The sequence below is a fragment of the Hyla sarda genome, chromosome 1, assembly GCF_029499605.1.
Source record: "Hyla sarda isolate aHylSar1 chromosome 1, aHylSar1.hap1, whole genome shotgun sequence".
In the NCBI taxonomy this organism is placed as follows: domain Eukaryota; kingdom Metazoa; phylum Chordata; class Amphibia; order Anura; family Hylidae; genus Hyla; species Hyla sarda.
In genome coordinates this window covers 212,198,393-212,213,843 of record NC_079189.1, presented here as the reverse complement: position 1 = coordinate 212,213,843, position 15,451 = coordinate 212,198,393, and the positions used below count along the sequence as shown (strand labels likewise).

General features: G+C 41.9%; 1 protein-coding gene across 2 annotated transcripts in view; it reads right to left on the bottom strand.

The window, feature by feature from the left end:
* The window catches only part of BTC (betacellulin), a 60,313-nt gene that overhangs the window by 18,209 nt on the left and 26,653 nt on the right, over positions 1-15,451 (bottom strand). For both annotated transcript variants that reach the window (XM_056568198.1, XM_056568206.1), the window contains exons 2-3: positions 14,772-14,870; positions 2,113-2,230 (exon numbers count right to left, since the gene is read on the bottom strand). In XM_056568198.1, coding sequence (XP_056424173.1) covers positions 2,113-2,230; positions 14,772-14,870 — 217 coding nt within the window. The remainder of the gene's footprint in view (positions 1-2,112; positions 2,231-14,771; positions 14,871-15,451) is intronic.

Here is a 15,451-nt window from a genome sequence, read left to right as displayed (position 1 = left end):
TACAATCTCCCTATCTATAGTCTCCCAAACGGCAATACTGCCCCCTTGGTGTCCTGCACCGTAAAACTAGGTAGGTAAGTAGGTCCCCTGTTAGGTAGATAGTGTGGTGTCCCAGCACCAAAGGCTGTCCTGTGGCAGGGTGTGTGATGCAGGGCAGATGTTGTTACCCTAGGGGCAGATGGCATTAACTTCTTGTATTCGTGACGCAAGGGCGTGGTTTAGCCTATAACCACCCGAAGGTATACCGCTGGATCCTGGGCTAGCCACTGGGGCAATAAAGACTCTGACACCAAGTTATGGACAACAGTAGCTTTACTGAGGGTAGACAGCTGGTAAAGTCTATACAGTTCAGCCAGGGCACAAGGAGGAGACCAGTGATGCAGAGACCTTAAAGGCTTGCTGGGACTTGTAGTAGGACTGGACAACTGAATGCAGACCACGCTGACTTGGCAGATGACAGGGACTTACTTGACTTGACTCCTAAAGCTGTGACTTTAGCTTACTTGACTTGATGGTGGCTGCAGGACTTGACTTTGAGGTCTCCAACACTCTGGACACACACATTAGGCACGACTGCACTGGACCTCAGCAGAAGAGCAGAGCTCAAAGAGAGAGAAGCTAGCTCCACCCAGGGCTTATATGGGGGAGTCTAGCAGGAGCCCATAGGTCACTCTTAGGATCACCTGGTCACTGGTACCTCTTGGGTAACAATCACATGACATATCACATGGTATAATTCTTAAAGCAACATTACATTTTCTAACACTTTACATGGTAAAACATATTTACAATTGGGAAACAAGTGCAGGGGGCCTTGGGGACACTAAAGGAGGCTGCCAGACAGAACAGCAGGAGCACGGGGTAACACCTCCCGTACTGGGCCACCACAGCTGTATTCTTCTATTATATGTGTACTGCATCCTTAAGAAGGAGATGCAGAGTAACCAGGTGACCCTGTCCACCCAATGGCAAATTGCCCTGTATAAAAGGTAGGAGTGGCCCAGTTTAGTTTTAGAGCTAGCTAAGCTCTTGAGCAGGGCTCCATGTGAGCTGCTGTGTGGAAAAAGAAGGTGGAAGAAGTATGAGGTGATTCCAAGGGAAGCCTGAAGAAAAGCTCTTAATCAAGTCAGCCCCGCCATTCTGCAAGTGTTCCGCCTATAGGAGTTGGTGAGTCATACCCTGGCGGTGTCAGTACTTGGACCTTAGCAGAATCCTAGTCAGTGTGGGATATCTCTTAATCTCCAAGTCTCAAGTCTATCTAATTTTAGTGGGTGAAAAGCACCATAAGTCCCAGCAAGGCAACAGGGCTCCCAAGGGTTAAACTGCATCCCTTTTACTCTGCTCCGTAATGTAAGTGTTTTACCATCTGCTCCTGCCTCAGTAAAAGACAGTTATCCATAACCCGGCATTGGTGTGTTTATTGCCCCGTGCCTGGCTTAGGAGAAGCGGTCTCCACCTCGGAACATGTATAGGCTAACAGTGCCCTGGTGTCATGAATTGATAAGTATACCTTGCACCCACCGTGTCACAATAATAAGTTCCCCCTTAAGTGTGTCTCTTACAGCGGTAAGGTAGTTCCCTAAATAGTTACCGGTAGGTATGTTCATAGGAATGTAGTTCTCCCATTATGCATGTAGTCCCCCATTTGGCAGTAGGAAGGTGTAATCCTCCTTTAAGTATTTCTCTAGAGTATACAGGTAGTTCCCCGCATTAGGAAAGTTGCCCCCAGGTAGGCAGGTAGTCCCCTCAGTAAGTAAGTAGTCCTCCTATTACCCAGGTAGCCCCCCAGCTATTAGCCAATTAGCCCCTTATTAGCAAGGCAGTTCTCCTTAGCCAGGTAGCCCCCAAGAAGCCAGCCAGTTACCCCCCCCCCTTCATAGTAGGCATGTAGTCCCCCCCTACCTGCTGAAATGATAAAAAAAAGACCAATGGTTCATGTTAACAAGCACTACCTGTAGACATGTAGTTAAAAATGAAACAGGCAGACATCTATAATATGGCCCCGTTCGAGAGGTGTCAAACTGTATATGCATATGAAGTATACAGTATTTTGTAATGAATACTGCAGAATCACATTTAAATAAAATCTTTATAATAAAGAAAACTACTTACACACAGGCAGGCTCTTTCAAAACTGTTACAAAACGGCATTTCCCCTTTACACAGTAATGTTTATATGACTTTGGACATCGGGAAAAATGGCCTCTCCATCTTGCTGGCTCAGAAATTCCTGCAAATAAAAATTGACTTCATCAGTTTCCAGGCAGAAGTAATCTAACACAAATTACTTCATGTGGTAGTTCCACTTTTTTTGCGGATGGTTGACTCGTCATTCAACATTGTGGTACTACTAGGTAAAGGTACTATTAGGTGAAGGTACTACTAGGTGAAGGTTGCTAATGTGTCTGTCACTGTTTGGATGCACTCTCTGATCCTGAATGGCTAGCATTGTATGGGGGAACTGAAGGTGAGCATCGCAGTAAGTCATTTATAAGTAAAATGTGTCTGGCACTGTTAAGTGATGAAGGATTAGGTACAGAGTAACATATATATATATATATATATATATATATATATACGGTACATTTTTTTGTAGGCTCTGACAGATATGCTTGTATCAAAAATGTATCAAGAACAACTTTAAGTGACAATAAAGTATGTTGTCTTGTGATTCTATAACTCTGTTCCTGCTGCTTGCCCAGAAAAAAAACAATTTCTGGACATCTCAATGACTGTTATGCCAATGATGACAGTTTTGTAAGGAGTTGATCTTTTCTATATTGTGCAGTCATGTGAGTCACACAAGAACACACTTCATTATAATGTTACGTTCTTCTCCCTTGGCAGATCCTCTTTAGATTCTCTTAATGTACAACAGAGTGTAAAGTCCTGTATGAAGCTCTGATGACGACTACAGACATTCCGTACAACATTTAGTAAGTTAATAGTTTCAAACATTTTGAAAGACAGCATTATTTTATATTTTGAATGTAAAGTAAATAATATAAATTATACGCAATGCAATGAATGTATTTAAGAAGTTGTTATCATAAGCTGTGGCATTATCATACATGTGACAGGAGCAGATATTGAAAATGTCAATTTTTTACCATGAAAAACAAGAATAATTGCCTTGTCAAAATGAAAGTAAACAAAATAAAGCAACCTTAAATAGTTCCGACATGTCAAAAGTTTATATCACTATGGGCCCAAAGTGTCTGCTAGCATGCATGCTCCAGTGCCTTGCCAGCTTCTAAATCTGGCTCATGCACTACATTAGAGTCTATAGTAAATAAGTTGGGTTGAAGTGAGAGCTAGAGATGAAGGTGCACACTGGCATACACTTCACCTGGCTGTGACTCACAAGGACAGGGGGACTAAGGCCTGATGCTAAAGGGGCTCATTTTCCTCACTATGATACTTTCATTCATCAGCAGTGTCATGTTCTTCTTTAGAAGTCTGCAGGGCCAGATCTAGGTGTTAGAAATCTCTCGGCCTTAGAAAAGAGAAAAAAGAAGTGCCCACTTTTTGTGAAAACCACAAAAAAAATGTTGGGTAAAAATGCAAGAATCACACTCAACCCAGTATTGCTGCATTTAAAGTGCCACACCTCAGATGGCTTACAGAATAATCTTGGAGTCTTGGAAGCGATTCCTCCCAATCCATACCGAACCAAGGTTCCTTGGTCAGTCTACTTATTTGGTAGAGGAAACGCAGGAAAACAAAATGTTCTAAACAGTGCTGGTAATACTGTGTACTCATTGGAAAATCAGCGTCATTCAGAAGATCCAATTTTCCACCATATTCTTAAAGTAATGGCCTTAAAATGGAATGTGTTAGCAGTTTTGAGCTACCAGAAAGACACCTGGCATGGGAGTAGAATCATACAATAGGTCTAGATTAGGCAGCTTGCATGACAGAGATAAAGAATCAAGTGTCAAAAAGATCAGCTTTTCTTCAGTCCAGCTCCATTTATCGAGAGCTTTCTTGGCCCTGCCTCTCACATATTGATGGACAGTTCTAGCATCCAATCAGAAGACCATTACAGCTGCAGTTGTACGCAAGTGGCGGGGTCAGGAAAGCTCTTAATGCAGGGAGCTCCATGCTGTAAAGTAAAAGAGCCCCCAGACACATAATAATGTTTATCACAGTCACACAGGCTGCATGGCCAAAACCTAATGTAAGATCTCCCCATCAACACCTTTATGGGGCTGTCAGCAGTTTTGGTAGCTAACAATTGGTGATTCAATTTTAAAGAGTAATCCGGCCAAACACTTCAGGTCCAAATTAAAAACTACTTCAGGAGATTTGCCACTGGCCCAATATGTTATTATTTTTCCCCATGGTTTTTTAGTAATCTTACCCTGCATTAGCAGCCAGAAGTTGCGTAGTTCTTGTGAACATGCCAACGTCATGTCCCAATTCTCCATTTTGTGTTTTGGCTCCCTCCCCTTCCTCACTGGGAGTGTGGTCAAGCAACAGCGTCCCGTTCTGACTGGCTCTCTGCACATGGATCAGAATTGTCCTGCAGGCAGCCTCAGTCCTCTCCCAGACTTCTCCCAGACGGAGGAGGGACAGTCCTCTCAGGGAAAAGACTGAGGCTGCCTGCATGATAATTCTGATTTACCCCGTCAGATTCAAAAATGTTTTATATTTTTACAGGTGAAAATTAAAGACCTTTTGTAATATGGCTGTTTAAAAAATATTGATTATTTAATAAAGAAAACGGCTCCCAAAAATCCCACCACTAGGTGTTCTCACACCTATTGGGACACTAACCCGTCCTGCAGCAGCATCAGGCTTGTCCATACTCATGGACAAGGCTGCATGACCAGATACACCAATCACCTCCCACCACAAGGGAGGGACATGCCCCTTCCCCTGAGAGGATTTCTAACACTGTGAGATAATGAAAAGTGGTATTTTTAGAATAAATATAGGTGATAAAGGCATAAAAATACTGAGTTACATATTATTATTTATTTTCTTTTTTTTTTGTGTGGGATCTGACAGGTATGCTTTAAAGGGGTATTCTGCCCCCAAGACATCTTATCCGTTATCCAAAGGATAGGGATTAAGATGTCTGATCAGGGGGAACCCACCACTGGGGACCCCCGCAATCTTCCTGCTGCACCCGGCGTTCAGTTAGAGCATCGGGTGCAGTGCCAGAGGCTTGTGACGTCGTAGCCGCGCCCCGCTCATGATGTCACGGCCACGTCCCCTCAATGCAAGTCTAAAGGAATGCCGGGTGCAGCAGTGGGACCTCCGCAATCAGACATCTTATGCCCTATCCTTTGGATAGGGCATAAGATGTCTAGGGGCGGAGTACCCCTTTAAGGTTGTAATAGTTCAGTACATCCAAGCCTACAATAAAAATCCCTACTACAGACCATTGTCATGATCATGGGAGTTCTACAGAGCCTCTATGGCAATGCACAGAGTCTCGACTGCTTTGTACTAAGGAGCCATACAGGCTGTGTGCACGGGGCTCTGCCATGTGCATGAGCCCCAACTCTGTGCAACCCTGCCCATCATGTCATAGCAATAATAGTATACATTATAATATAATTAATATTACTACATGCCAGGCTCTGGAGTTGGTAAGCCAAACTTCCGACTCCTCTCTTTTTCCACACTCTGTCCCAACTCTGACTCCCGCTCTGACTGCTTCATAAATGGCTCATGTGTAATAATTACCAATAACAAACTTCCAGTAGTAAAATGGTAACATCAGGCTTTTCATCACCTATAAGAGGATATGGTCAACAAGCTACGCATGCAAGAAATTATTTATACAATATTAATAATATGAATGTAATAAATATTCCTATTTTCAACCTAGATTTAAAGTTGGTGCATTTCTACCAGCTCCACCCAAAACTTAATCCCTGAGTCTGACTCCAAAGCCCTCATTAAATAGGGTTCATGATGACTATATAAATCTTAATATTACGGCTTACATTAGCCCTTTTGCAGACTATTCAGCAGGCCAAAGGAATCGATGCTCTCCATGACTAAGCAGGTCGGAGCCACAACCTGTCAAGTTGGAGTAACTTTTTTCTTTAGTCATTTCACGGGTTGTATCTCTGCTATTCCTGTATGCTGGAATGTCAGTTTCCCTGGTGCTCCCCTGCATATTATTAGTCAGGGCAAAATGGTGGGCAAAAACACAGGACACAAGTTGCAGGATACATTTATACACCAGCACCACCCCTAGCTTTCTTAAAGAGGTTGTAATGTAATAGAAAAATGCTGCCTATTTTTTTTGCAAAAACAGCATCACTCCTGTCCACAGGTTCTGTTTAAGATTGTATGTGAGCTTGAAGTGAATGGGAGCTGCAGTGCTACCTGTGAACAGGAGTGGTGCTGTTTTTGCAAAAAAAAGAAAAAAATAAGCAGCATTTTTCTAATACTGGACAGCCCTTTTAATCAGTCAGTACTGACAGAGTACCACACTTTTCTGATCGAGGACCATGATAAAATGATACCAAGGTGAGTGTTAGGGACATACGACTGATTGTCCCCCCAACAAAATGGTATTAAAAACAGTATAACCATAAAAGACACATTTTGGAACACAATAGGCTTAGGTACGCCTCAGCAGTACAATGTTCCTGCATATTATTTTATAATGAAAATGGGCTCTGTGGGGTCTAGAACCTGTATCCATAACTGCATAACCTTGCAACTCCAATAATTTAAGCTGTCATAAACACCAGTCCATATTAGTATACCTCTTAATAATGTAGTCGTACACTTAACAAATAGTACTTCTTTACTAGAACAAAATATCATCTCCACACAATGACATATACAGTAACAAAGAATAATATCCCCTATACAGTGACCATAGTTCTGCACTGGCACTCTGCAGAGTATAACCATGCTGTGAATATACTACAATTAAATACAATGATTCAAAGGTGACGTCTTCTATGATTTGAGTGATTTCCTTTCCCCTTTTCTCTCCCTCCCACCCAGACTGCGATGACTACTTCTCACAGGCACAACTCATTGCTGCCCAGATTTTTTTGGGCTCTTTGCTTTTCCAGCACCCTTACCACCCTTTAAAAAAAAACTTCCCCTCGTGCTTGGACCCTACTAATATAGACATATAGGCATAAACTCAGCCTGCTGCCCATGTATGATTGACAGAATTACTTTATTAGGCTTGTTGGCCAGGACCTTAGCAAGTAGCTTGTAATCAAAGTGAAATAGTCCTGTAAGAGCAACAATCTAATGTTTCTTTGTCATAAAAACATAGAATGTGTCGGCAGATAAGAACCATTTGGCCCATCTAGTCTGCCCAATAATCTGAATCCTATCAATAGTCCATGGCCCTATCTTATATGAAGGATAGCCTTATGCCTATCCCATGCATGCTTAAACTCCATCACTGTATTTGCAGAGATCACTTCTGCAGGAAGGCTATTCCATGCATCCACTACTCTCTCAGTAAAGTAATACTTCCTGATATTACTGCAGAAACCTTTGCCCCTCTAATTTAAAGCTACGTCCTCTTGTGGTAGTTTTTATTCTTTTAAATATGCTCTCCTCCTTTACCGTGTTGATTCCCTTTATGTATTTAAAAGTCTCTATCATATCCCCTCTGTCTCTTCTTTCTTCCAAGCTATACATGTTAAGGTCCTTCAACCTTTCCTGGTAAGTTTTATCCTGCAATCCATGTACTAGTTTAGTAGCTCTTCTCTGAACTCTCTCTAGAGTATCTATATCCTTTTGGAGATACGGTCTTCAGTACTGTGCACAATACTCCAAGTGAGGTCTCACCAGTGTTCTATACAGCGGCATGAGCACTTCTCTCTTTCTACTGCTTATACCTCTCCCTATATATCCAAGCATTCTGCTAGCGTTTCCTGCTGCTCTATTACATTGTCTTCCTACCTTTAAGTCTTCTGAAATAATTATTCCTAAATCAGGGTTAAGCAATACCAAAATGTAGCACCATAAAGGGTATCAGGTAGAGTTCTGGTCCTGAAAGGTGAATGTGTACATGGAATGAAGGGGGCAGTCACCCTAGGTCACCATCTGGACCAGGTGCCTTCCCTTAAGCCAGGTCACAAATAGCATTGAACATTTCTTCAGCTAAAATATAAGGTCAGGTATATGGTCATTAGGACCTATTAGTTGGAGCCAGAAGTGGTGAATTGTATAGTGTTGGAGGAGAGCCAGGGCTGGAAGAGTAATTTGCAAAAGCTATTATGAGTGGTCAGAGATAGCACTGGTTTTATATCATACTAGCTGAGTACCCGGCGTTGCCCGGTTTTTCCTTCCTAATCCTTGTTGGGGAGGAAAATAAACAGAGGAGGAAGCTTTTGACTACAAACCCTGTCCTCATATATTGTTGTCATATCCCAACCCCATATCCTGTCCTCATATCCAGACCTCCTATTCCGTCATCATATCCCAACCTCATATCCCATCCTCACATCTCGTCCTCATATCCCCACCTCCTATCCCAAACTCTTATCCCGTCCTCCTATCCCGTCCTCCTATCCCGACCTCCTATCCCATCCTCCTATCCCGACCTCCTATCCTGACCTCCTATCCCGACCTCCTATCCCGTCCTCCTATCCCGTCCTCCTATCTCAACCTCCTATCTCAACCTCCTATCCCGTCCTCCTATCCCATCCTCCTATCTCGACCTCCTATCTCGACCTCCTATCCTGACCTCCTATCCCGTCCTCCTATCCTGACCTCCTATCCCAACCTCCTATCCCAACCTTTTATCCCCTCCTCCTATCCCGTCCTCCTATGTTGACCTCCTATTTCGACCTCCTATCTCGACCTCCTATCCCATCCTCCTATCTCGACCTCCTATCTCGACCTCCTATCACGACCTCCTATCTCAACCTCCTATCCCGTCCTCCTATCCCGACCTCCTATCTCGACCTCCTATCCCGTCCTCCTATCCCGACCTCCAATCCCGTCCTCCTATCTCAACCCCCTATCCCGTCCTCCTATCTCCACCTCTTATCCCGACCTCCTATCCCGACCTCCTATCTCAACCTCCTATCTCAACCTCCTTTCCTGTCCTCCTATCTTGTCCTCCTATCTCGACCTCCTATCCCGACCTCCTATCTCGACCTCTTATCCCGTCCTCCTATCCCGTCCTCCTATCTCCACCTCAAATCCCGTCCTCATATCCCGACCTCCTAACTCGACCTCCTATCCCGACCATCCCCTCCTCCTATCTTGACCTCCTATCTCGACCTCCCATCCCGTCCTCATATCCCGACCTGTAATATGTGTACCAGGTATTGAAATATCTCCAGCCGTACGGAAGTTATGTAAGAACATACATTTCCCATTGATTTGCATGGGACTTTAAACAAAACCCCCGTCCCTCACAAATGGGGGTAGTTAAGGGTTAAATTAACTATCCTATATTTTAAGTGAACATATAAGTAACATGTGACCAAGTATTATCGAAATATCTCCAGCCGTTTGGAAGTTATGCAGTAACATATATTTCCCACAGACTTGTATAGGACTTTAAACATAAACCCCGCCCCTGGCAAATGGGGGTGAGTAAGGGTTAAATTACCTATCCTATGTTTGTTGTTGACATATAAGTAACATGTGTGCCAAGTTTCATGTTAATATCTTTAGTCGTTTGGAAGTTTTTGTGGAACATACACACATACATACACACACACACGTTGAGTTTTATATATATAGATCGGTGATCAGAGAGAAGACAAGGGAGTTACAATATACCAGGTATATACGGGACAGATACTTCCTTCCTATGTTATCTGGTTGGAAACCTCAATCTGAAAACATTCAGCCAACCCTCTTTATGAGCCAGTAGAGCATGAGCATCAGAAGCTCCCCCAGCAACAGCAGTGCCACCGGTAGTATAAGAGTACATATGTGGATTAGGCATCAGATGAAAGTCCCCAAAACAAAAACAGCAACCCCCAGGATAGAAAGCAGCAAAGGTTGGTGAATAACATCATGGAATGTTATTAATAAAGGCACATACAAAAATAAACTGGCCATGGGGATCTTTCAAATTCAAGTTCCCACTAAAAGGATTAATGGATCAAACTTGATAACCCCCGTGCATAGGAAGTGTGGTATGAGTGAACCTGCCATTGCACCAATAGCCTGGCCAACAATTTACTCTTATTAGTGATTCAATGTGTTTCCTGAAAAAACACTATATGGGGTTAAACTGTGTATATGCTAGAAAATCAAAATTATTTTTTTGGTAGACCCAATTCCTCCAAAGAATTTATGGTTATTTTTTTTTTGGTTCATCGTCACTTAAATTCATATAGTCCCGTATTGCTAGTACATATGACTTTTAGTATAGACTATATTATTCTGTTCAGTAATTGTTTTTCGCCAGCACACACACATTCCCTGGTTGGGGGACTTAAAAAGTCAACATGTAAATACTTTTCTACGCTTCCTCAATGCCTAGGTATGGCTGCTCCAGTCCCGGTATGTTCCACATTCTGAGGGTCAAAAACATGTTCAGCCAATCACTGGCTGAGGCGGGATACCACTGTGGTTAGTGATTGGCTGAGCAGCTCAGCAAATCACTGGTCACAGCAGAGTGGCACTGCGACAGGTCCGGGAGAAGGGGATAACTAAGGCAGCAGGGGAGTGTAAGGAGGTTTGTACATGTTATTGTTTTTTAAGTCCTGCAGTCTGGGTACTCGGAGTACCCCTTTAAGGCTTTTTGTGATTTTTCTTAGGCAGTTTTGTGACTTGGAATCTTCTCTTTGGATGTTTTTTTTTTTTAAATACTAGTAATAAACATTGATATATTTTTTTTAATAGATGTGGTGCTCTGAATTTTCTGCCAAGGTAAAATAAATGTAATTTTTTTATTTTATTTTTATTATGTAAAGTTATACAATTTTACAACAAACTGTTTACATTTCTAATGGATTTCAAGATCTCTGTTTGCAGTCATTCATTAGGAATAGGTATTATTTTTTTTCCAAAGGACGACACGCTTAGATGGTCATGTGATGGACAAACAAGTGCCGTGTCTTATAACAAGCTGAAAACCTGTGTGTACAACACTCGATCAGAACTGATATTTATCCACTTAAAGAAAACAAAAAGGTCTATATTTATTGATCATATTTTACAGCACTGATCACAGATCGTCATCCCTCCCTTCAGTTCCCATTAAAGCTCACAATCTAAATTCCTAAGTAACCTATCAGTTGAGCCACCACTCTTAACCTTATATTGTTTCCTAAAAATGACTGACCAGATAATATAACTGGTGAGATCAACTAGTTACATGTAGTCAATGTAATCGGATGACCTGTTATATGGTAAGGGGTTTCTGAACTGCATAGAAATTTGTATTTAATGGCAATTTCTTTTTATCTGTTGGGGAAACACCAATCAAGATATCCAAGGGCACACGATTTACCAAACGTATTTTTTAAAGTTTCTGTTAGCTGCTTCATAAAGCTTTTTGTTGGCAATATATCAAATGATTAGTCAGAGGGAAATCCCTGTAACTGACACTTTATTATTCTCAGAGACTTGTTTGGGTTTCACCAAGTCTTTAGCATACTCCAATAGTTAAGATTTCCATCAACTCATTTTCTTCTGTCACCATGGTAGAAGTAAGAAAATCATGTTTTTTTTTTTTTTTCTACTCTTGTTTCGATTTATTTTATGAACTTTTTAAGCTATCTATTGGTGAAAACATCACTACGTAATTTTCTAGAAATAAAGGTATTTGTTTAAGGGGTATTCCTATCTCATAAAATGATGGCATGCTGCTAGTCTGACCTTTGAGTCACAGAACTGTTATACCCCTGCATCCCCTGTTGTACAGTGCAGCCTCATCCAGTAGGGCTCGAATCATGTTTTGTTGGCTGTTTTCTGCTAAGTCCTGTGGCTGGGAGCCCCACTGTGCAGAAAAGAAGTGGATGCAGCACTACACTCCATCTGTGTCCTCCTTATTGTCCCACTATGTCACAAAGTTCAGACCTCAACTAAACAAGTGAGGGCAATGCCAATATGTCTTCTTTACAAGATGGGAAAACAAGGGGAGAGTTGTCAGAACCTGTGCAGAGAAAAAGTGGTGCAGACGCCCATAGCAACCAATAAGATTGCTTATTTTATTTTCAAAGGCCTTTTTAAAAATGAAAGAATGAATCTGATAAGTTAGTATGGGCAAATGCACCACCTCTACACAGGTTTTGATAAATCTTCCCGTATTTTCCCATCTAGCAAAGAAGACAGAATTTGCCATCATTTGATTTGTTGAGGTCTAAACTTTGGGACTCCCACTGATTGTGACAATGAAGAGAACGGGTATGGAGGGAAGGGTCTGGTCCCAGGTCTAAAATTAATTTAGAGATCTGGTGTAGGGTCCAAATTAAATTTGGGTTCTGGTTTTGGATTAAAATGTATTTGTGTTTCTCTAGAGGCTGGGGATAGCAAGCGTTTAAAGGGAACCTGTCATCAGATTTTACCATATATAACTCTTTACATATGGTAAAATCTTCTTCCTTACAATCCCGGGGAAACGTTTCTGCCCGCAGGGATAGTGAGGATATATAGTTTAAAAGTGTTCTCTGCTGGCCCCGTAAGTAGTCCCTTGGGCGAGGAGCTATACTCACCTAATCCCATCTGCTGCATTGTAATCACGGTCCCTTAGCGTGATTGACAGCTCTTGTCCCTGCTCTGCTCCCTAGGCAGACAGAGCAGAGCAATGACGTGAGCCATGCACGGACTGTCAATTACGCTTAGGGGGCATAATAACATTGCAGCAGACCAGACTAGGCGAGTATAGCTACCCACCCAGGGGACTACTTACAGGGCCAGCAGGGGACACTTTTAAACTATATATCCTCACCATCCCTGCGGGCAGAAACATCTCCCAGGGATGTGAGGAAGATGATTTAATCATATATAATGCAATGCCACACATTTTATATGGTAAAGTCTGATGACAGGTTCCCTTTAAAGATGTTACATCCAATTCGGCAGTCATCAGAAGGAGCTTTCATAGTGATTTGCCCTGGACAAAGAAGAAATGGAAGACAATATCTACAATTAATGTCACGACAGGGGTAGGGAGCAGTGCAGTCCTGACACTAGTCCAAACCACTCTCCGCAACTACTTGGACGATACTCCCTAAACGGCGGCCTCCAACTGAACGAGGGTCACTACCCTGGACAAAGGTCCAAGGGAGTCAGAAATAGTCAGTGAATCAGAAAAGAGAAACAAGTCAGAAACCAAGAGGACAGCTGCCGATACTGCAGATGATTGGCCCAGAACCCACACCTTCTTATTGGCAGGACTGCCATCACTACACTGATCAATGCCACAGCTGGAGCGAATGGCAGTCAGGGCTGGTGCTGGAACCAGTAACAGGTACATACAGGGACAGAGCATCATTTCATTCTCGGACGCAGGAAGCAAGATGCTTTGGGGCAACTCCAATACACTATGAATGCCAGTCCAGCTGAAGAACATATACTGTTCATTGCCTCTAGTAGTGCCAGTACCACTAAACCTGGGACTGTATGGTGATGTTAGTCATTAGGTGATCAGTGCAGGTCAAACCCTGTGTCAATCCTGGCTTTTAAACTATCACACTTCTTCCATGTTTCTTTGTCTTGGTTTGTAGTTTAGCCCCATTCTAGAGAAATTCTGGTCAATCACAATTTCTGCTAAACATAAGCATACACACTGTTGGAACCAACATTGGCCACACTAATATAATTTTGATGTGTTTTTATTATGGACTCAAATATAATGGAATGCAGTGGAATGTCATGGATGGAATGGTGTAGGGTGTTGGCAGGACTGGCTCCAGGAATTGTGGTTGAGGCAAACAGCTGATTAGACAATCATTTGCTTTCATCCTGTTTAAAGCCATACGATAAGCCTGGCACCTGAGTGATAAGAATGGAGGTGAGCTACAGTTCCTGTTACCTCCAATAATATAAGCGATAAAACCAGCCCCTGCCGTGTTGGATACAATGGACTGCAAATCATCAAGTTGTGGTTCTCAAGGAAACTAGGACATCTGTCAACACAGTAGGGGACAACAAAGAAGACCAAGAAGACATCAAAAGGACAAGAACTGATTGCAATGCAAATAAACTGTAACTGTTCTGATTGGCCATGGAGATGTCTTGGGATGGACAATGTATGGGTAATGTGTGTGGGTGACTGCTATATATGTGTTACTTATAGGATGATGAGAGAGAGAGAGCACTTCCTGCCCCCTTCCTTTCACTTTCCCTCTTCCTTGCACCCCTATCCCTTAATTAGTTAGGATCCCCCTTTTGTATTTATATGTATATGTGTAGCTTGTAATAAACCCCTATAAAGATCCAGTTGTCCTCAATCAATTAGTAAGGCACCCCAAAAACAAAGCGGTTTCTACACACACATAAATATGATGATTAATATGATCCGATCAGCCCATCTCCTTACACAACTCTATAGTTCCATTCAGAAACTCACGTGCTCCCTATAGAGGCTTTTGGATCCTTACTCTTTCTTTGAGTCTTGTAAAAGCTACATAATCACTTCTTTTCTCATAGTAAAAGCTGGATATATCTTCCCTTTCAAGGGAGGACCCATTCAATGTTTTTCAATGGGGACATTTGACATGTATGTATACCCTAGGTTTATGATGCATGTTACGCATCTTATATATGTATTCCCCTTTAACGATAGCTTCTTTTGTGCGAATACTGTTGCATTTTAGACATTAGGAAATTCCCAGCCTGTGCTTCCGGTAAATTACCTGAGCAGTTTTCTACGTACTGAGGACATGGAAAACTTCTTGTTTCAGGTCGGGCAGTTGAATTTCCTTCTGAATTCACCCATGGAAAAACGATAAAGCCTAGTAAGAAAAGACACAAAGCATAGAGGAAATATTTTACATATTTGATAAATAGGTTTCTATAAAGGCAAAAAAATTGAAAACAAGATTCTCCTTGACTCCTGAGAAATGCCATAAATCTTTATGAGTCCTAATTCTGGGGACACAATTGCTCAGTCCACTTAAGTGTGTTATAGTGTAGTCCAGTTGTAGAGTTTCTAATCATACTGTATCAAATGTGTTAATGTGTGGGCACTTAATCATTTACATGGAAACCAAAACAAAATGATGTCCACTCATGTCACATGGCTTTCTATTTTTGTGGCTTTGCTAGTTAGTAAGTTTGGCAGCTGTTTTGTGCATCAGTTTCTAAAAGTAGCTCAGTGATTCCACCAGATCTCTCCTAGTAATACAGATTGACAGAAAGATGACAGCATTATTTACTGTATTTCATGTACCTAGGAGAGGAAATACAGTAAGGAAACATAATTAGCAATAAAATTATTCATCACTAAAAACAGGCATAGGTGGGTAGTGCATATGATTTAATATAATACATTTTAATATTAAGCGTATGTAAAAAACACATCAAACATTCCTAA